Source organism: Grampus griseus, assembly GCF_964374135.1.
Source record: "Grampus griseus genome assembly, chromosome: 12".
NCBI lineage: Eukaryota > Metazoa > Chordata > Mammalia > Artiodactyla > Delphinidae > Grampus > Grampus griseus.
Window position 1 is genome coordinate 49,924,924 of NC_139006.1, and position 22,032 is coordinate 49,946,955.

The 22,032-nt window shown below is 41.3% G+C and overlaps 1 protein-coding gene across 5 annotated transcripts in view; it reads left to right on the forward strand.

Moving 5' to 3' along the window:
- DTNA (dystrobrevin alpha) overlaps positions 1 to 22,032 on the forward strand; it is a 394,651-nt gene that overhangs the window by 281,252 nt on the left and 91,367 nt on the right. For all 5 annotated transcript variants that reach the window (XM_082668517.1, XM_082668516.1, XM_082668515.1 and 2 more), the window contains exon 5: positions 16,195 to 16,408. In XM_082668517.1, coding sequence (XP_082524643.1) covers positions 16,195 to 16,408 — 214 coding nt within the window. The remainder of the gene's footprint in view (positions 1 to 16,194; positions 16,409 to 22,032) is intronic.

The following is a 22,032-nucleotide window of genomic DNA, read 5'->3' on the forward strand; positions in this document are numbered from 1 at the left end:
ATTATTTACCAACCTCTGCTAGAAAAGAAAAGTTGTAAGAAGCCCATCTTTAGCAGACTCACTGATACAGAGAACTAGTGTTTACCAGGGGGAGAGGGAAGTGGAGACGGGCAATATGGAGCTGGGGGGTAAGAGGTACAAACTATTATGCATGAAACAAGCTACAAGGACATATTGTACAACATGAGGGATATAACCAATATTTTATAATAACTATAACTGGAGTGTAACTTTTAAAAATTGTGAATCACTATATTGTATACCTATAACTTATATAATATTGTCAGCAACTATACTTCAGGGTTTTTTTAAAAGCCCATCTTTTTTTTCCTCAGGCAAAAGATTCTTCATTTCTTCCATTTTTCTCCATAGGCTCTATTTTCCGAATCAGCTTTTCCCTTTACCATTCATCTTTGTACCCTGTCTTGCCTTCCCTCCCCTGTCATGGCTAGCACATTCTCTAACAGAATAAAGGAGTGAATGTGTCTAAAAACTAGGGGACAAAATTCGGCTATTCTGTTTTCTAGGAGCAATGGGACAGAAGGGAGAATACAATAATATTCCCAATACTCCTTCCTAATCAGCAGCCTTCTCTTTAGCTTCCAAGTGTCCTGGTGACTTTCCACAAAATAAAAACTCTATATACCGTTTATAAGCATGTATGAAAATGGCAACATCTCAGCCTTTATTCTGAACAAATAACCGTCTTCTACTAGAACATTATTCCCTCGGTCAGCATTGACATGGTAAATGACCCAGATACCCTGTGATGTCAGCAGATCTTTTTTCAGAAATTACTTTGGAGTCAACGAAACGCAGCCGTAAGTTCATGAACAATGAAAGGCAACAAGAGAAATCAATCAGAAATCTCTAATCCCTCCTGTTTAATAGTGGGGAAAAAAAGTAAGGAGGCAAGAGGATCCTCTCCTCCACACCCACAGCAGATGTTGCACCAGTTCTTCTGGTTACAGTCTGAATTTTCTTTCTATCACTCATATCAATTCAAATTGAATTAAAATTTTGTTTAAAAGAAAAAGAGGACAAAAGGTATACGTTTGCATCTGGCTTTCTCAAAATATCTTTCCTCTAGTAAATGAAACATTTTTTTAAAGTATCCTTCATTCAGATATAATTTAAAGTCAGAACACATGCTTTTGTCTGTAACATCTCTAAACTTCTTTCAGGATTTCTTGTGAACCAAAAAAAAAAAAAATGCAGTTATCTATTTACCTAAATGTTTCTCTAACACTGCAAAATTAACCCAAGTGAATGCTCTCTATGTACCTGAATAAATACTCTCCTATGAATGAATGAATTTGCCTCACTAGATTCATTCTTCACCAGCCAAGTGACTAGTCTTACACTGCAAAAGTAGCCTGCATTAACAAATGCTAATATCCCACTCACTTTTCTTCAAGCTAGTGTACCAGCATATTCCTCATCTCTGCCTCATTTTTAAGTGTGTGGATTTCTGGCTGCCTGTGTCAGTTTTCTATCTTTGCATAACAAATGAACACACACTTAGCAGCTGAAAACAACACACATTTATTATTACCCTGTTTCTGGAGGTAGAAACCCAAGCAGCATGGCTGGAGTCTCAGCTCAGAGTCTCATGGACTGACATCAAAATGATGGCTGGGTCTATGGTTCTTATCTGGGGCTCCAGGTCCTCTTCCAAGTGAACTGGCTGTTGGCAGAATTCATTTCCTTATGGTTGAAGGACTGAGGTCCTCATTTGCTGCTGACAGTCGGCTGGGGACAACTCTCAGTTCCTAGAGGCCACTCACATTCCTTGCCACATGGCTCCCCACAGGCCGTTCAGAGTTCAAATGTCTGCTTCTTCTTCCATGTGTTTCTCTGACTGCCTCCTCTGTGACCAACCAGAAAAATACTCTCTGCTTTTAAAGGACTCATGTGATGAGGTCAGGCCCACCTAGATCCTCTCCCTATCTTAAAGCCAACTGGTTTGGGACCTTAATTACATCTGTAAAATTCCCCACAGCAGTACCTGGATTAGTGTTTGATTGGATAACTGAGACAAGGTATGTGCACTCCGGGTGCCAGGAACCTTGGGGTGGGGCAAGGCGGGGCATCCTAGGATTTTGCCTACCACAAATGCCCGAAGTTTAAAATAAGAACGCAGGCAAGAGAAATAGCTCCCCCCTCAAAGAGATGTGTTTAAAAGAGAAAGATAGAAGGACTCTCTCCACTCGAGGAGTCAGAAGGAAGAGCAGGAAGGTTCACAGTCAGGGAAATAAGTGACAGATGTCAAACCCTTGGAGCTTAAGTATCTTTGTATTGTTCCAAATGTGTTGGACGCGCATTTTCCTTCCTGACGTTGAATCATTCTAGACACTTGTTTAGAATAAAGACAAGTGGATCGTGCTAGAATACAATGTTCCCCAGAATTCCCTGTGGGGAATTTGGTGGTGGCAGCAGAACATAAACAAACCCATTAAAGATGCCCGTGCACCAGGCGGTGGAAACACTGCTCCCCTCTGGGCACGCTGGACCGACAGCAAAAATGTCTCCCCTTAATCAGGGCAAACTTCTAGTAGAGAAAAGCTATGATGTTAAAGCCCTGATGCTTGTGATACGAGTTTAATTAAAGCTACTTCCTCCCTTTAATTGCCTTTATTTTGAAGATCTTAAAGATCAGGGTTTTGTTTTCTTGTTAGAATTTTTTTTTTTTTTTTTTTGCGGTACGCGGGCCTCTCACTATTGTGGCTTCTCCCGTTGCGGAGCACAGGCTCCAGACGCGCAGGCTCAGTGGCCGTGGCTCACGGGCCTAACCGATCCTAGACATGTGGGATTTTCCCGGACCGGGGCACGAACCCGTGTCCCCTGCATCGGCAGGCTGACTCTCAACCACTGCTCCACCAGGGAAGCCCTAGAATTTTTTTTTATAGAGTGCTTGAAGCTTTGTCTGCTCAAGCTGCTACCACTGCATGTACAGCCTGTGAAGTAAGCTGACACCTGTAGCCTTGTTTCCAGGCGTCTGGATGTAACATGCATCATCTTCCTTCCCTCTGTCTTGCCTCTGCTTTATGCCAGGAAGCTGTGCTAACTAAGCATTTTTACTCTCACAGTTTAGGAAAGAGCATCATCTTAAGTGCTCCAGTCAGTTGGGAAAGAGTGGCGTGTAGAGAGGATTGCCTTTCAAGCTTCTCCAGCCCCATCTAAAGAGGGCCAGAGCAAGACGCAATGAATGACCTTCCCTTAGCGTTCTGCTAAGCTCTGTTCCTGGGAGCCTGCAGGATCGGCCCAGAGCCAGTCAGGAGAGCGATGAAAGGATACCCAGGGGGTGTGCTCTCCCGCAGTCTGGCTCCCAGGAGCCCCGGGCTCTGGTGAACACTGAGAGAAAACAAAAGACAGTAGGGAGGACAGGGATGGAAGAATGGCCTCTCCCACATAACCACACCTGTTATCCTGCAGGAAATTCATGCCTGATGCCACCTTGATTTACTCCTCAGTGAAGATTTGTTGGCATTTTGTCCTTGTTATTAACAATCACACATGTATTCATTCATTCAACAAATATGCCCTGAGATGTGCTAGGTTCCAAGCATTATGCTTAGACCATGGTGGAGGTAATATTCCTTAGTGTACAAATGTAGTATTAGTATAACCACAAGTTTAGAATCTAATGATGTGTCCTATTTATTCAAAGCTTCTGATTTTGTTAATATCAAATAGTAGATACACCCAAAAACTTTGCTGTAATAAACATATGTAGCCTGTCGGTCCCCTGAGAGAATTGTCATTTTCTGAAGAAGCAAAATTACTTAAAGTTTGGTGGTTAAAAGAAACCAAGTATATCTGTAGCTACTGAAATGGATTCAGTAGCTGTAAGTCTGTAGGTATTTTTATTCCTTCATGGTGTTGGGCTAGGACTTTTGCTTTATCTCCTTTTCTATCAGGAATTGTAAAGTTGTTTGTTGCAGGTGAGGAGAGCATAGATGCCAAGTAGGTTCCCTTGGAAAAACACCAGATAAAATCTTAGAACTGAGAACTCCGCTTCTAACTTCCTAATATTAGCTGACTGCCGTGGTAAACAGTCAACTGCCCCACGATGTCTGTCAAGACTTGTCATCAAGAGGCAAGCATGTGGACCACTAGGCCTGCTGCAAAGCTAATAATAATGGCACCAGCCCTTAATTAACTTAGTTTCTCAGAAAAATAATGAACTTCAATGTAAGATCAAGTACGATTCATTTTAACTTTCAAACTTTCAACACTGATGAATAAGATGGTGATGTTATATCACGGAGAAGACTGAGAAAAATTTGTATGGCCTAATAGAATCAGAATCTACTTCAAACATGGTCATAATCATTTTCTTCTTGTTTATTATTCCGGGAGAGTTCAATCAGTGATGGGTGGGACTTGATTAGAATCAGTGCTTTAGCGTCTGTTTCCCCAGAAAGCAGACTCCACAACAAGACTTGTGTGGAAGTAGCTCATTTGGAGAGTGAACCCAGAGCAGAACAAGAAAGGAAACCAAAAGACAATTCTGGCGCTTCTAAGGAAGCTTGTGAAATGCACCCCAGAACTGTCCATCCAGAGCTGAAAAGGAGGAGGCACTAGTCCAGCTGCTCAGTACTGCACTGGCCAAGGGCAGCCTACAGGACTTAACGCCCCCGAGCTTCTGGGTTGCACATGTGAGCCTGGAAGGCGGTGTCCGGTATGTGTGCTGAGACGTCCTCGGAGGTTCGTGGCGGGAGCCTGAGGCCAAGTGATGTCTGGTTGCAGCTACACTGAGCCGGTCAAAGTCTAAGTTGTGATGGTCACTCCCGCAGAGGCTGGAGAAAAAAAGTGCCCTTTTCCATCTGTCCTAACATTTCTTAGGACAGATGGAAAAGGGCAGAAACTGGAGACTTGCTGTAAAAATCTAATTCAAAGTCAATAAAAGCCCAAAATAGGGCAGTAGAATGTAGGATAGAGTTAGGGCACATTGAAGAAACCTATGCAGAGTTATCCAGTGAAATCTAAAATGACTACCCAGAGGGGAGATAAGATACTAGATTTTCTTGCTTCTAAGGCTATTAAATATATTCCGAACAAAGTTGAACACTGACGGTGAGAAAGTAATCATTGTTCAGATATTTCTTTTCATTTACCTTCTCTTATTATTTTTACAATCCTTGGTACGATACTTTGAAAACTAATAGGCTTAATAAATGCTTATTCAATTGAACATGGTTAAATTTAATTTACAGTATGACATCTATTGAGCCAACAATTATCATACCTCATTTTGAATAATCACGCAAGTCTGCAAACACAATTTAAGGAAAACTGAATACATTTTCCTGATAGGCAGTGGATGTACTGCCAGGGCCTTTGAGGACCAGCACGATACTCAGTTTGATTTTACACCAAAAATACGTTGTAGACCTTTTCCTGAAGTCTATTATATCATCCACCTTAACCAGGAAATTAAAGTGAAAATAAAATATTACGTTTGTAAGAAATGATGCTTCTCCCCAAAGATCCTTAACAAAGAGAACTATCTTGATGATAAAGGCATATGTTGAGAGCAAGGAAGATGTTGAGTTTGGAACAGAAAATAATTTGGTGAGCTACTCAGATGTTGTTTAGATTCATATTTTAGAAAGGTATATAGCTCATGGCTCACTAATGGAGATCAAGTCTGAAAACTGTCATTTGCTGACATTTTCTTTCTGAACTCAGTGTTTGGTTAATGTGAGTGATGACTAATATCTTCAGTGTAAATCACATCAAAATGCATTTGTTAACCCTGGTGAAGCATAGTACTTACCTGAGTTCCTAACAGCTTTTTTAAACACGGCTTTGTCATGATCAAAGACCTGAATAAGGGCATAAAGTATATACTTGAAAAATCCTAACTGGCTAATTTGCACGTGGCTTTCTCCACCACAATGTTCTTGGGATTCTCATGATATTTTTTAAATAAATTTGTCTGACTCAAATGAGCATCAATTTCCTCTTCTTCCTGTCTCTCATCTAACTCCATCCTTTAAGTCAAGGGTCCCCAACCCCCGGGGCCTGTTAGGAACCATGCCGCACAGCAGGAGGTGAACGGCGGCAAGCAAGGGAAGCTTCATCTGCCTCTCCCCATCGCTCCCTACCGCTCTCATTACCGCCTGAGCCATCCCTCCCCACCCCCATCCGTGGAAGAATTGTCTTCCACAAAACCAGTCCCTGGTGCCAAAAAGGTTGGGGACTCCTACTTTAAGCCGTGCTCCATAACAGTGGTTCTCAGATTTCCTTCTTTTTCAAAATCACCTAAGGAGTTACTGAAGCCTAGGGATGCCCTGGCTGAACTCCAGACACATGGAATCAGAGGCCACGATCTGAGATCCACTCACTGCTCTAAAGATCACCTCTGATTTTCACTCCTGGACTGCTTGGCCGTAGCTGGGGATCTGAATTAGCCGACGTGGTAGTTGGAAAATGAAATTAAGCATTAAACTTTGCAGGATGCAAATTCTCAATCTCTCTGTTGACTTACTGAAAAATTAGAGAAGTCTTATATAATGGGCAAGAGGAAAGGTTTCAAAGGTATAGACCCTGTTTTCCAGTAAACCCAGCACAAACTCCACTGGCCCAGTCAGGTCAATACAAGATCCGATTACACCATGATCACTCACCCCTCTCTGCCATTGGTCCCTCGACCCTCTTCCTGCTGGAGTATCCTCCCGACCTCATCTCCATGTGTTCATATCCTGATTCAGGAACCATCTTGAGCTCTACCTCCCCTCCTCTAAAACCTTTCCAAAGTCTCCAGCCCACAATAGCATCCTTGTATGTTGAGCTCCAGTAGTTTGTTTTTTTAACCTGCTCTATGAATATGGACTTTTTATAACATAGTGTCTCGAACAGGGCTTCAGTTAGGCCTTCTGAGTGTGTGTCTCCCGTGGGAATCATAAGCTCTTTTAGGGCCAGACTCTCCTATTGTGTTAAATCACCTACCACATCAAACATGTAACGCATTGTAGAATCTTTAAAATTTCCAGTTGGATCTAACTTCTTTCAAAAATATTATGGAATCTCATTTCTTGCTTCCTTTCCCAACTCTGTATAAGCATATGGCAGTCTTTCTCCATTTGTTTATGCCCGTACGTGCAATAGATGTATGGTAAATAGTGATACGCTGAAATTTTTTCTCATGAGCTGATGCTCTCTGAATTTCAAGAAAAGTATTTGATCTGAAAGTGAACTAAACTAGTCATCACTGTTACAATCTCTCATGGGTTTTTATAACATCACATCTGTTAAGAGGAAAACAAACCTGAAATTATAGAAAAAAAGCTTGTATTAAGGGACAAATATTTTTATAACTGACAGAGTGGAGCAAAGAATTGAAAGAATTTGGAGGGGATTTTTATAATTCTATCTGAATACGACAGTAAATTTTCTCTCAAAAATAAGAGTAATGCCTAAAATGTATATAGTGCTTTACATTTTTACTAAACTTTTTCCATTTTTGTTATTCCCAGGACACCTATAAAATAAGAAAGGTGGATATTATTATTCCTATTGTACGAATGAAGAAAGACTTGAGTCCAAATCTACTATCTTTAAGTCTATTTATTTTCTATATAAGAAAAAATAGATTGTTGTTGCATGCTCAAGACACTTGTTTGCTAAATATCTCTATTCGTCACCACTTACAAGTTCTGTATGATCAGGTACCTGCCTGTCTTGTTGATGCTAATTCTAGAACCCAGAACAGTGCTGCCACATAATAAGGGCTGAATAAATACTTAATGTATGAATGAAGTTTTAGTCTCTGGAATGGAAGGCTAAGAAGGCTTGTTAGTGGCTTGGGGTAATGAGTTTGAAGAGGACTCTGAAGTCATTCCTGGCACTCACAAGGGGATACGTTCCTCTCCCCACCTCCTCACACCCCACCCTGTGGCGGCCTGACCCACACGTGAAGCTCCTTAAAAGCATTTTTACTTAAAGTCTACTTGGCATTTAGAATACTGAATGAAATTTGCTATTTGAGAGCTGTCATAGGAAGAAGACAGTGCTTTAATGTGTGCTCATCTTTTAGTGCTAAGAGCATCAGAATTTACTGGACAACTAAAAGAATGAATCTCCATAATTAACTTTTCTACAAGCCTACAAACATATTTTCAGGATCTGCTATGTGAATGAACACAATTTGGCACTCCAAACCCACAGCATAAACTACTCAGAAATACCACCTGAACTTGGTTCTCATACTTTGAAGAGTGTGGTTACAAGGGAAAATTCCTGCTGGGAATTTTCCTGAAGGTCAGGAAACTTTGGTCCAGGGAGGGGAGAGTTGGATGAGTTTTCAGGAGAAGCAACCTATCTCTTTTGCGGTGGGATTTGATGAGTAAATCAACAGCAGAACTCACCCTGCTCTTACCTGCATGTCTCAGAGGTGGAAAAACAAGTCATAACAAAGCCTCAGATAACGGTCACCATCACTTTAAGTATCGGTGGCAAGGGTGGGTGAGGGTTGAGAGGGCATGTGTATGGGCGTGCACACGCATATACACACACACACACCGTCTACACACTAGAGGGTATGCATATTCCCAATGGCATATTGACAGATTATGTTCAATTCCCAGCCTAACTAAGAGTTGTGAGTTTAAGTTTTATTCAGGGTCTTACAGAGGACTGTACTCCGGGAGACAGGTCTAAGGAGCTGCTCCAAAGAGGTAGCAGGGTTATATGGGGTAGCGGGGATAAATTCATATATATATGAATTTTTTGGCTGGGAAGTACATGATGTCAAACATACATCTTGGTAAAAGATTACTGCTAGGCGCAAAGAACAGGTATCTCAAGTTAATGATTTTAGTGTTTCTCTGTGTATAGGAAGATGCAAGAATCTGGGGTCATTGAAATTCTTCCTGAGATATGCATCTAACTATCTAGGTGCCCATTTATACAAAGCACAGAATGCCTCATCCTGTTTTTTCATCCCTCAGGGCGCACTGTCTGTGGCTGGTCGCAGTGGGTTGCGACTTAACCCTTGTAAACCTGGATGATGAGTAATAAACATTCTTTGTTCTTTTTTTTCCCAAATGTGTATAGACATAATTACATAAATCATTCTTAAACTGCATAAATTGATAGTGACCAGCTTCTTGTGATGTGCCTCACAACCTATTAGAACATAGGAGGCTGTCCTGATGCGGAAGGACTGAGAACTTCTGCCTTAGAGCAGTGCTTCTCATACGTTAATGTGAATACAGGCTCCCTGGGGATGTTGTTAAAATGCGGATTCTGATTCTCTAGGTCTGGGGTGGGGACCTGAGTAACAAGCCTAGTGTCTTGGGATTCCAAGTATGGTCCTAGACCAGCAGCTGCAGCATCACCAGGGAGCTATTTTATAGCCTTGTAGGTGAGTCCAGTGTGCAGCCATAGTTGAGAACCACCACTCCAAAGTGAATGAGATGAAGTCACTAGATGATGGTTATTGACTCTCCCCAGCTGCAAGCCCTCTGAGAGCCTTCTAAAGGCTGATAAGTCAGTGATTGTGAAGAGTCACGTGGAGAGCTTTGTCAAAGCCCTTTCCCATCCTGCTAAATTTTGGAATCAGTAAGTGGTAGAATCTGGAATTGGGAATTTTGAGGAGCCCTATTTCATGAAGTGTCTTTTGATTTTCCTATCCTATCTGTACCCTCTCTTCCAGATTTTACCCTACTTATATGATTCTCCTACTTCTCATAAAGTTTATGACCTCGGTCATTTCTATCTGGTAGAAATGAGTTTGGCATTTTTGCACTTATCTCAGGGATACTTGGATTTAAGTCATCTATATCTATGATATAAAGAGTCCATCTCTTGTTAATAGAGTGTAAGAGATCAGCAAACAGATAAGAAACATCGCTTGAGATCAACAAACTCTTCTCTACCCACATACAAACATTTCCTCCCACCCCCCCATCCTGCCTCTGACCCAGCCATTTTCTTCCTGATATTGCCTGAATTTAAGGCAAACTATTGAAGCTTTGTCTATTTCCATTTATTTATAAAGACAGACCATGACGTGTTAATAATAAATGTCTGAAATTAACATATTATTTTTAAGATTCTGTGAAATACTAAATATTGCTTTTAAGAATACATTTTGTCGGGCTTCCCTGGTGGCGCAGTGGTTGAGAGTCCGCCTGACGATGCAGGGAACACGGGTTCGTGCCCCGGTCCGCGAAGATCCCACATGCCGCGGAGCGGCTGGGCCCGTGAGCCATGGCCGCTGAGCCTGTGCGTCCGGAGCCTGTGCTCCGCAACAGGAGAGGCCACAACAGTGAGAGGCCCGCGTACCGCAAAAAAAAAAAAAAAAAAGAATACATTTTGTCGGGACTTCCCTGGTGATCCAGTGGTTAAGACTTTGCCTTCCAATGCAGGGGGTGCAGGTTCAATCTCCGGTTGGGGAGCTAGGATCCCACATGCCTCGGGGCCAAAAAAACAAAACAGCAGAAGCAATATTGTAACAAATTCAATAAAGACTTAAAAATGGTCCACATCAAAAAAAAAATCTTTAAAAAAAAAGAATACATTTTGTCTATTCTTGATATGGTTAATGTTATCTGAATAATTTCATTATGCAAACTGGTGTCTTATATAATATATTAGTATAAAACGTATGCAGTTTTATAGATGAGGAAACCCCACTTCTTATCACCTGTGCGTGATAGTAGGTGCTCTGTGATGGACATTTAAAGCTTGATGGCTATTTAGTAAAGCGTGCACAGTGCCATCTAGTGTTATACAGTCATCATTGCATGACCTAAATAAATTCCTCGTTTTCTAAAATGACTTGATAGCTCAACAATAAGTAACATACAACTGTCAGACCTTTAAAACAGACCTCTTAATAACTTCCTAATGACTCTCAACTTAGTTCATTTCTTAATGTTCCTATTTAATTAAGCAAAAGGCTTGTGATACTTACCTTTTTCAATAATAATAGGTATTGAATGCTTGTTATGCACTAAGCACTATGTGAAGTGCTTTACATGGATTATCTCATTTGCTTCCCACAATAACCCTGTAATGGAAAAGCTGTTATTGTCCACATTTTACAGATGAGGAAACTGAAACTTAAGGACACTATGTGGCTTGCTGAAGGTCATAATGGATAGCCAGTAGGGAAATCAGGTGGAAACCTAATCAACCACCCAGGAACGTGTACAACTTGTATCACTCTGCTGTGATCTGAACCTCTCAAAGTAGTTACCAGTGAAATAAAGCTTCCAAGAAATCTTTATGAAAGCAGGCCTTCCTTACCAGGTCTCTGTTAACAAATACAGTGAAATCAATTCAAACTCCACTAACGCAGAATATTTGACAACCAAACTGAATAGGTATCTGCTTTTGTGGCTGGGATGGTGTTTGTGCTTCTCTATATCACCTACATAATATATGCTCAAAATTGTATGTTAATTAGTTTATTTAATTTGGAGGACTGGGCTAAAGCTTAAGTTTGGATTCATAATAAATCTTGTAAATTAATAATAGAATAGCATGGCTGCAGATCAGAGAGTGTTTAATTATTTTAACACAAAATATTATGTGCCAAGCCCTGTGGTCAGCCCTTGTGTATACCTTTTCTCTTTTATCTTCACTACAACTCCCTCTGGGTGGCATTAGCTTTCTCATTTCTAAAAAGGGAATAATAAACTGTATGGAGGTGAGATAACTTGCCCACAGTTTTACAGTTATTAGTGGAGCCAGGAGTGAAACCTCAGTCTTTGTGATGGCAAAATCCGTACCGTTTCCACTCTGTCACTCCTAGAAAATAACGTGCATAATTATAGTTGTCTGCGTACTGCCACCCCCTATGGAAAAAGGCCACAGTCTCTTACTTGGACTAGAGCCATAGTCTCCAGCGATTTCTGCATGTGTGCCTGTCCACCTCTGTTCCTTTCTTCCCTCACTGTCAGAAATGATATTTTTAAGCTGCATGACTGACCATGTCACTCTGCTGTTCAAAACCCGTGTCTTAGCATAAAGACCAAAATCCTTATAGCGGTTACAGTGCTCCTCCACCTTATCTTGTTCTTCAGGCCCCTTCACGACCATGTCGTAATCCCGTTTTGTACCTGGCACCCTGTCTGTCACAGTAAATCATGATTTCTGATTATCTGTTTGTGCAATAGTGAGGCATGCCTGTATCCCCACCAGACTGTTAGTCCATGAGGCAGGAACCACACCTGTATGGTTTGCCATCGAGTCCCCAGGACCCACCACAGTGCCCAGCACATAATTATGAAAACTAGCTTTTTTTTAAGTCACTTATTACTATCTATTCTCACAGCCAGAATTAGTATTTTATTTTTCCTTATATGGAGACCTTAGGTGTGTAAAGACACAAATACAGAACAGATTTATTTTTAATAACTTTCATATGATTTTCAGATGTTTTACTTGTCTATAATCATAGGCCATTATTATTTCCTATGGTATATGCCTTATGCCAAGCATTTTACCGGCATCATCCCATTTAACCTTCATAGTCATCATCAGAGGGTAAGGACTGTTATCAGCCCCGCTTTTCTAAGATGAAGATCCAGAGAAGTCAAGTAATTTGACTGTTGATATATCTAAGATTCAGTCCAAGGCTTGTGTGATTTTTCATGACTACGCCTTGTTGTGTCATTAGCAATTGAATGCATCCTTAGAAGACCCTGTTTCACTGTTGTCATTTCCTTGTCATGCACTCACTTAGCCAACAAATATTCATTAAGCTCCTATGATGTGTGAGGCCCTGTGACAGTGCTAGGGGTGTGAACAATTATCATGACAGGCAGTCTCTTTCTGTGGCATGTGCGATGCAGAGGCGGAAACAGATGACCAGCTGGCGGAAACAGATGACCAGCTGGTCTGTGCAGAGAGTCCACAAATACTGTGATGAGGAATAATAGGATTCTAAGGTGACACATAGGAGGGATACAAAACCTAGAGGCAGGGGATCCAGAAGACATCCTTGAAGAAATGGTATTGACACTAAGTTACGGTGGATGAGACATAGATACGAAGTAAATGAGGCCAGATCAAAAAGAACTTTGCAAGACATGTTGAAGAGTTTGGATTTCAAATTAATGAGAAGCTATTAAAGGACTTTCAGCAGCATACAAGTGACATGTCAGATTTGCAGTTCAGAAATATCACTCTGACTGCAGTGTGTAGGAAGAATTGGAATGGAGAAAGAATAAAGGCGAAAGAACTGATTTAGTCAACCAATAAGAGATCGTGAAGACAGCAATGGATGATGGAATTGGGTGATGCAAATAAGGGTCCATGGAAATGGAGGCGTTAAAGTGACATTTAAGAGATATATTCATAGGACTTGGTCACTGAGAGCGTGTGGGATGTGAGGACCCAGGGATGAAATGCAGATTCTGGCTGGACCAGGGGGAGGGACGGGGGCTAGTGCCATTCACTAGAGAAGGGAACCCCAGAGAAAGTGGGTTTGGAAGAGAAGAGGTGAGTATAGGCTGGACACGCAGAGGCTAAATTGCCTAAGGAACCTCCCTATGGGTCTGTTGGCCACTCCCGTGGACCTGTGTTATTCCGCTTGTGGGAATCCTGAGGGCTTCCCTGTGCTCTACAACGTCTCCTCAGGAGAGACCTAGCCGTCCAGACTATCTCCCTCCAGCAGCAGCCATTTCCTGCCCTGTAGCCATCTCCCTCCTGTGCTCAAGTTCACAGTCCATATTTCTCTTCTCCAATGCCTGTTTCATGTGATCCGTAGCCAGGATTCAGATCAGAATAGTTCAGTACCCCACTTCCTGTGGTTACCTGGGCACAGATACCAACCAGGACTATGGGGGAGATCTCATCATCACTGCTCTCTTTGTATCCTGTACCCAGACATCCCCAAGGACTAGATCCAGAGGATTTGTAGATCAAACATATAGAGGATAATTATAGGAATACCAGCTCTTTCCCTCAAGAAAATTTAATTAATAAATAAATTCAACTTGTAATGCTATCTCCCTTGGAGTACCTCACCTGCTAAATTGAAAAATTGGATAAATAACATCAAGAAATACAAAGAACATCCTTGTTATGTGATATACAGAGAAGGTTGCAAAATGGGAATCACATCTGAATTCATCCAAATCTAATAAATATTTAAGTAATTCAGTTGGAAAGTGATCGGTATTCCTCCGCTCCAAACCAGAGATATGCCAAAAAGTTTTCTTTTGACATGACTGACATTACTCACTTGTTCATGTATAATGTGTTGTACCCATGTACCAGGCACTACCACTTTTGATTTCATGCATTTTTCCATTTAATGAACACAATTCCCACTTTATAGATGAGGAAAGTGAGGCTGTAAGTCAAGGCTAAAAGGGTATGCACTTGTAGTAGAAGAGCTAGATGTGGACCTAGGTCTTTGGACTCCAAGTCCGGTGTTAATTACAACTTCAAGTCCAGGATCTCAATAGATGTTAGTTTTGTTTTTCAAATATAGGATCAGAAGTGAGCAAAGAGATAGGAGACTAAAACTTGAAAGTTGTTGGTGGAAAAGCGTATGTGGTGTGTGTAGTTCTCAGGAATTAAAACATAAGTATATACTTCATTGAGAAAATCAACATTTATTTTCAAACACCAAAGTGTCATGAAAAGTGAACCTTCAACTTGGTGAGGATGTGGAGAATCTGGAACTCTCACACTCCTGATGGGAGTGTAAAACACTACCACTACGTTGAAAAACACTTTGGAAGTTTCATAATTAAACATACACCTACCATACAACCTAGCCACTTTGTTTCTAAGTATTTACCAAAAGAAATGGAAGTATATGTCTATACAAAGATTTGTACATGATCGTTCGTAGCAGCTTTATTCATAATAACCAATCACTGGAGCAACACAAATGTCCGTCAACAGGTGAGTTGATAACCCAATGGTGGCATATCATTTAACAGAATACCATTCAGCAGTAAAAAAAAAAAAAAAGGAGCAGACTACTATCATGCAACAACATAGATGATTCTCAAAATAGTTACACTACGTAAAAGAATACAGACCAAAAAAAGAGTACATATGGTATGATTCCAGCGATATAGAATTCTAGAAAATCGTGATGGAAAGCAGATCTGTGGTTGCCTGGAGTGGGGAGCAGGATGGATCAGAAGGTGCACGAGGAGACCTTTGGGGTTGATACACGCGTCCATCATCTTGATTGTGGTGGTGTTATCTGGGAATGTCATAACAAGACCTCGGGGTGAACAGGAAAGAAATAGAAATGGATTTCTTGACTATCCTAGTGAAAGTAATCATGACTTAAGTTACACGAGCTTACTAACAATGGAACCAAGAAACTGTTCTTGATCAGGTGAGTTAAGTGATCTGTGCCTTAGCTGTACTGCTGCATTGTAGAGATAACTTTTCCTTTTCCCCCGCCTGCCTTCCTGCTTACTTTAACTTTCCCTTTTTTCTTATTTCAAACCTCATACTACTAAAAATACGTAAATAAATGAAAATATTTTAAATGCTCAAATGCAGTTTTGATAGCCTTTCAAACACTAGAATATAAGTGTTGGTTTTCTCTTTTCTTTGTAAGGGGTTAGTGTGTACAAGTGGGAAAATGCTTTAAAGCCACATAGACTTGTTAATTTTAATCACAAGTACTATATACTTCAGAGTTGCTAAGAAACTAGATCTTAAAAGTTCTCGCCACAAAAAAGAACTGATAATTATGGAACATGATGTGTTAGCTAACGCTATGGTGGTAATCATACTGCAATATAGAAATGTATCAAATCAATATAGAAATGTATCAAATCAACACCTGAAACTTACACAGTGTTATATACCAATTATATCTCAATATTTTAAAAAGCCAACTAGACCTGGATACAAATGCCAGGTGACTTCCCTCGGACCTTTGCATTTGTCGGTTAACTTCCTTGATTCTCACATTCCTCACATTTAAGTATTTCAAGGGTCTATTATGAAGAATAGAAATAACTCTCTACTGTGATGTTCAGAAAATCATTTGTTTGCTGTTTACACCTTGTACATCAGCTCTTTGAGATCCTGCGCTATGTGCCTTTACTGATGTCAACTCCTATAGTAGTGGAACACATACCAAAGCGTATGAGGCATCTTGACAAAAGAGGACAGATGATACATGTATAATAATGAATTTACCTTTCCATGCACTCTGGTCTGATGTGTCCACTCTGCTTTCATTGTATGTAGTGCACCTGGTGGACATTTGGAACGTCATAGAAGCTTTGAGGGAAAATGGTCTGAACAACGTGGACCCAAACATAGAACTCAACGTGGCCCGATTGGAGGCTGTGCTCTCCACCATTTTTTACCAGCTCAACAAAAGGATGCCAACCACTCACCAAATTCAGGTGGAGCAGTCCATCAGCCTCCTGCTAAACTTCCTGCTGGCCGCCTTTGATCCGTAAGCTCCCTCTGCATATCTGTGACTCACTACATGTTCGGTCTCCCCTTCCTCTTGCGCTTCTTGGTCTTTATTCCAAAGAATTTTCTAGAGTAACCAACTGCTTCTTTTTTTCTTGGTCAGATACTTATCTCAATAAAGTTTCTATGTGTTTGATATAAATTTTAAATGCTTTGGAAATGACTTAGAGAGTAAAATATCTCCATAGGAAGTGGAGGACAATTGTATTTTTTTTTTTTTTTGGACAATTGTATTTTATATGCTGACCTTTATTTAACTCATCCCATGCTTCCTAGAAGCTATGGACGCTTGGAAGTGTTGCGTGATAGGCCTGTGGAGCGATTTAATGAACCATGATGTGGGAGGATGTTTTTAATGCTCTCCTTTGCAAATTATCTAAGACAGTGCTTCTGAGGTGTCATAACAAGACCCCAGAGCAAACAGATGTTGAAAAGTGTTCCTTTCTTGACCAGCCTGGTAAAAGTGGCCGTGACTTGCATTAAATGGACTGGTCGATAAGGTACCATGTAAAACAACGTGATGCCATCCACACACCATGACTGAAACTCAGCCTCATTATCTTATAACTTCCCCTCGCAGACCTAGGGAATTTCAGAACTGTCTGAGATCTTAAAGACCATTCTTCCAAACCTCTCATTTTACAGATGAAGGACCCGAAGTACAGAGAGATGGTCACTTGTCCATTGACAATCGGCAGGTCCAGTGGCTCTCAGCATGATAGTGGCAGAGTGGGGATTTAGAGATTCAGCTTCGATGGTTTTTCCAAGGCACATGTGGCAGTGCTGTGAAATGTAAAACCTCCCCTGAATCACATTATCAGCCGAAAATTACAAAGGGGGGTTTGCTGATGGCCCCTAGGCTAGATATAGGATCAGCACCTCCAGTTTCACCCCTGGTTTTGAATATTAAGAAGGAAAATTGCTAGCTTGATCTTTCAGCAATCCCATTTTAAGAATCTCAGAAGATTTTGCTTAGTCTCGTTGTCTAGCCAATGCTTGGGAATATTTAAACCCAGCACTGGAGATGTTCCAGCCAGGCTAATGTTATTATGCCGCTCACAAAAGTCACCAGCTGTCACGTTGCGACCTAGCGTGGTGACAGAATTGTGCCTGCTCAGTTTGACCAATATACATTATTGTCTCCGTGTTAATATTTTGAGAAATTCTGAAGTTGAAATAAACAAGTAGTCCAGCCTGATAGATTCCATGCTTAGTCTGTGCAGCCTTCAGAAGTGATGTACTGCTTTGGGCTAATCACTGTGGTAGCCAAGCGACAGGGCTGGAAGAGGAAGATGTGGTTCCACATGACAGGTGGCAGAGTGGAACCAAGCCGTGGAATTTCTATAACAGCATTTCTGTCGTGTCCCCTTAACAAGATCATGGCAGCTTTCAGACCTGTTACTGAAGTCTTCAGGAGCTTTATTTGTTATAACAATGGAAAATGTAAATAGAGAGAATTTCCTGCTACATCTTGGGGTATTTCTAGAGGATTCAAAGCTTTGATAAGGAATCAAAGCTAAAAAATAATTTGGGGGCTTCCCTGGTGGCGCAGTGGTTGAGAGTCCGCCTGCCGATGCAGGGGACATGGGTTCATGCCCCCAGTCCGGGAAGATCCCACATGCCGCGGAGCGGCTGGGCCCGTGAGCCATGGCCGCTGAGCCTGCGCGTCCGGAGCCTGTGCTCCGCAACGGGAGAGGCCACAGCAGTGAGAGGCCCGCCTACCGCAAAAAAATAATAATAATAATTATAATTTGGACCAACTCTGTAAATACAGAAATGGGGCCAAATTAACAATAAGGTTGGGGTATTTTGTGAAACAGATGGGGCTTAGCCTAATAGCTTTTTCACTTTTGTTTGGAAATATTGGGAAGAGCATTTCAAAAATCAGAGCTGCAAACGTTCTCTAAATAGCTATGATAATGTAGCTGAATCATTGCAAGATTGTTGGGTGCTAAGCTTAAGGATTATACCAAGGTAAAGAGTAGTTCCCTTTTCTCCACACCTCTCCAGCATTTATTGTTTCTAGATTTTTTGATGACGGCCATTCTGATCGGTGTGAGATGATATCTCATTGTAGTTTTGATTTGCATTTCTCTAATGATTAATGATGTTGAGCATCCTTTCATGTGTTTGTTGGCAATCTGTATATCTTCTTTGGAGAAATGTCTCTTTAGGTCTTCTGCCCATTTTTGGATTGGGTTGTTTGTTTTTTTGTTATTGAGCTGCATGAGCTGCTTGTAAATCTTGGAGATTAATCCTTTGTCAGTTGCTTCATTTGCAAATGTTTTCTCCCATTCTGAGGGTTGTCTTTTGGTCTTGTTTATGGTTTCCTTTGCTGTGCAAAAGCTTGCCCTGTTGGTGGGAATGTAAATTGATACAGCCACTATGGAGAACAGTATGGAGGTTCCTTAAAAAACTAAAAATAGAACTACCATATGACCCAGCAATCCCACTACTGGGCATATACCCTGAGAAAACCATAATTCAAAAAAAGTCATGGGGGTTTCCCTGGTGGCGCAGTGGTTGAGAGTCCGCCTGCCGATGCAGGGGACACGGGTTCGTGCCCCGGTCCAGGAGGATCCCACACGCCACAGGGCGGCTGGGCCCATAGGCCATGGCCGCTGAGCCTGCGCGTCCGAAGCCTGCGCGTTCAGAGCCTGTGCTCCGCAACGGAGAGGCCACAGCAGTGAGAGGCCCGCGTACCACAAAAAAAAAAAAAAAAAAAGATTCATGTACCAAAATGTTCATTGCAGCTCTATTTACAATAGCCAGGACATGGAAGCAACCTAAGTGTCCATCATCAGATGAATGGATAAAGAAGATGTAGCACATATATACGATGGAATGTTACTCAGCCATAAAAAGAAACGAAATAGAGATATTTGTAGTGAGGTGTATGGACCTAGAGTCTGTCATACATAGTGAAGTAAGTCAGAAAGAGAAAAACAAATACTCTATGCTAACACATATATATGGAATATAAGAAAAAAAATGTCATGAAGAACCTAGGGGTAAGACGGGAATAAAGACACAGACCTACTAGAGAATGGACTTGAGGATATGGGGAGGGGGAAGGGTAAGCTGTGACAAAGTGAGAGAGTGGCATGGACATATATACACTACCAAATGTAAAATAGATAGCTAGTGGGAAGCAGCTGCATAGCACAGGGAGATCAGCTCGGTGGTTTCTGACCACCTAGAAGGGTGGGATAGGGAGAGTGAGAGGGAGGGAGACGCAAGAGGGAAGAGATATGGGGATATATGTATATATATAACTGATTCACTTTGTTATAAAGCAGAAACTAACACACCATTGTAAAGCAATTATACTCCAATAAAGATGTTAAAAAAAAAGTAGTTCACAAAAATGTTCAGAAGGAATGTTTGATTCCTAATCTTCTTACAGATAGGAAGGCCCCTGATGTATTCTTTCAGTAATCTCATTGTAGTAGATTTAGAAACACATCCACCCAAAGAAATCTCATTGTAGAGATTCACAGACACATCCACATAGAGACCCCGGTCTGCAGATGCTTCTCATGCTCTCCTTTGGCACAGCCACATAGAGACCCCAGTCTGCAGATGCTTCTGCCTGCTCTCCTTTGGCAGAGCAAATGAATACAGGCAGTTCTACTGAAAAACAAATTTTCTGTCTGATGGATTTTGAAATTTTAGACAATGTGAGAGGTGAGCCATCAGGAAGTCCCAGTACCTGGAAATACAATTTAGAAGTGAATATAAGAATAGAAACAAGAATAAAATGACGGTTCAATTCTATCTCTTATAATAGTAAACTTCTAATTATCCAATTGAGATCCAGTATGGAAATCTGATGTCACTTCCTACTACCTATCCCATCATACCCAAATATTTATTTTTTTATTGAAGTATAATTGATTTACAATGTTGTGTTAATTTCTGCTGTATAGCAAAGTGATTCAGTTATACATATATATACATTCCTTTTTCATATTCTTTTCCATTATGGTTTATCATAGGATGCTGAACATAGTTCCCTGTGCTTTACGGTAGGACCTTGTTGTTTATCCATTCTATAAATAATAGCTTACATCTGCTAATCCCAACCTCCCACTCCATCCCCCTCCCAACCCCCTCCCCCTTGGCAACCACAAGTCTGTTCTCTATGTCCATGAGTCTGTTTCTGTTTGTAGATAGGTTAATTTGTGTCATATTTTAGATTCCACATATAAATGATATCATGTGGTATTTGTCTTTCTCCTTCTGACTTACTTCACTTAGTATGATAATCTCTGCTTGTATCCATGTTGCTGCAAATGGCATTAATTTGCAGAACCCAAGTATTTAAGGAAGCCTTCTGTATTTTGGTAGACATGAATGAGCCTGATACTGGTAGATCAATGATGTGCTGTTGCTAGTACAAAATCACTGAAACATTTAGGAGATTTTCCCCTCATTTGCTGTATTTTAAATGGACATACTAAAAGAAAAAGAGAGGAAAAATCCAAAATAAAAGAGTTAGAGACGCCTTAACAACCTGGACTCTATAAAGAGGGAATGTAAAAAAAAAAAACTTAAAGACAGTAATTTAAACCCATGAAGAATAAGAATTTGTATTCAAAGAAATACGTTCATTAGTTTGCTTGTGCCTTAAAGTTCACCAGCCCCAGCCAGTTGAACTCTGCCAAGAAATAGTGACCTGAAATGAGGATCAAGGTCCACGTGACTTGGATGCATCCCTGAGAACCAGACTCACTTTCCCACAACCATAGTTCCCCAAGAGTAGCACCCTTCTGTTCCCCTCCCCGCCAGAATCCCTGGATCTCAGTTCTCACACAGGCATGCTTGCCGCAGGCTCTGGTCAGTTTCCCGGTTGTGAGGTTTCTCTGCTCTTTGGCCAAGTCAGCCTCAAGATACAGTACATCACTACATACATAGGATGATTCATAGACTGTCAAGAGCTAGCATTTGCTTCCAATGGCCTATGCCATGCTTGCCGTCCTGTCACTGAATAGGCAGTCCCTTCAGTCTAGAAGGTTTCTGTCTTGATCACTTTCCTTCTAAAAATGGATACTTGGGGGCTTCCCTGTGGTGGCGCAGTGGTTGAGAATCTGCCTGCTAATGCAGGGGACACGGGTTCGAGCCCTGGTCTGGGAAGATCCCACATGCCCCCGAGCAACTAGGCCCATGAGCCACAACTACTGAGCCTGCGCATCTGGAGCCTGTGCTCTCCAACAAGAGAGGCTGCGATAGTGAGAGGCCCGCACACCACAATGAAGAGTGGCCCCCGCTTGCCACAACTGGAGAAAGCCCTCGCACAGAAACGAAGACCCAACACAGCAAAAATAAATAAATTAATTAATAAACTCCTACCCCCAACATCTTCTTAAAAAAAAAAAAAAAAGGATACTTGGGAGGGATATCACCTAGTGGGCTATTAACCAGCCAACTTCTAAGCAGACCCTTTCTACAGCCAGATGCTTTCTTCTCTAAGTGTCTCTAGGGAAATGGAGGGGTGTGCCTGGGAAGCATGGGAAAGGAGGTCTCAGAAGAAGGGAGCAGGGCTGACAGGGAAGAAGAATACAAGGAAATGACCAGAGCCTTAAGTCAGTCTCCTCCTCTTCT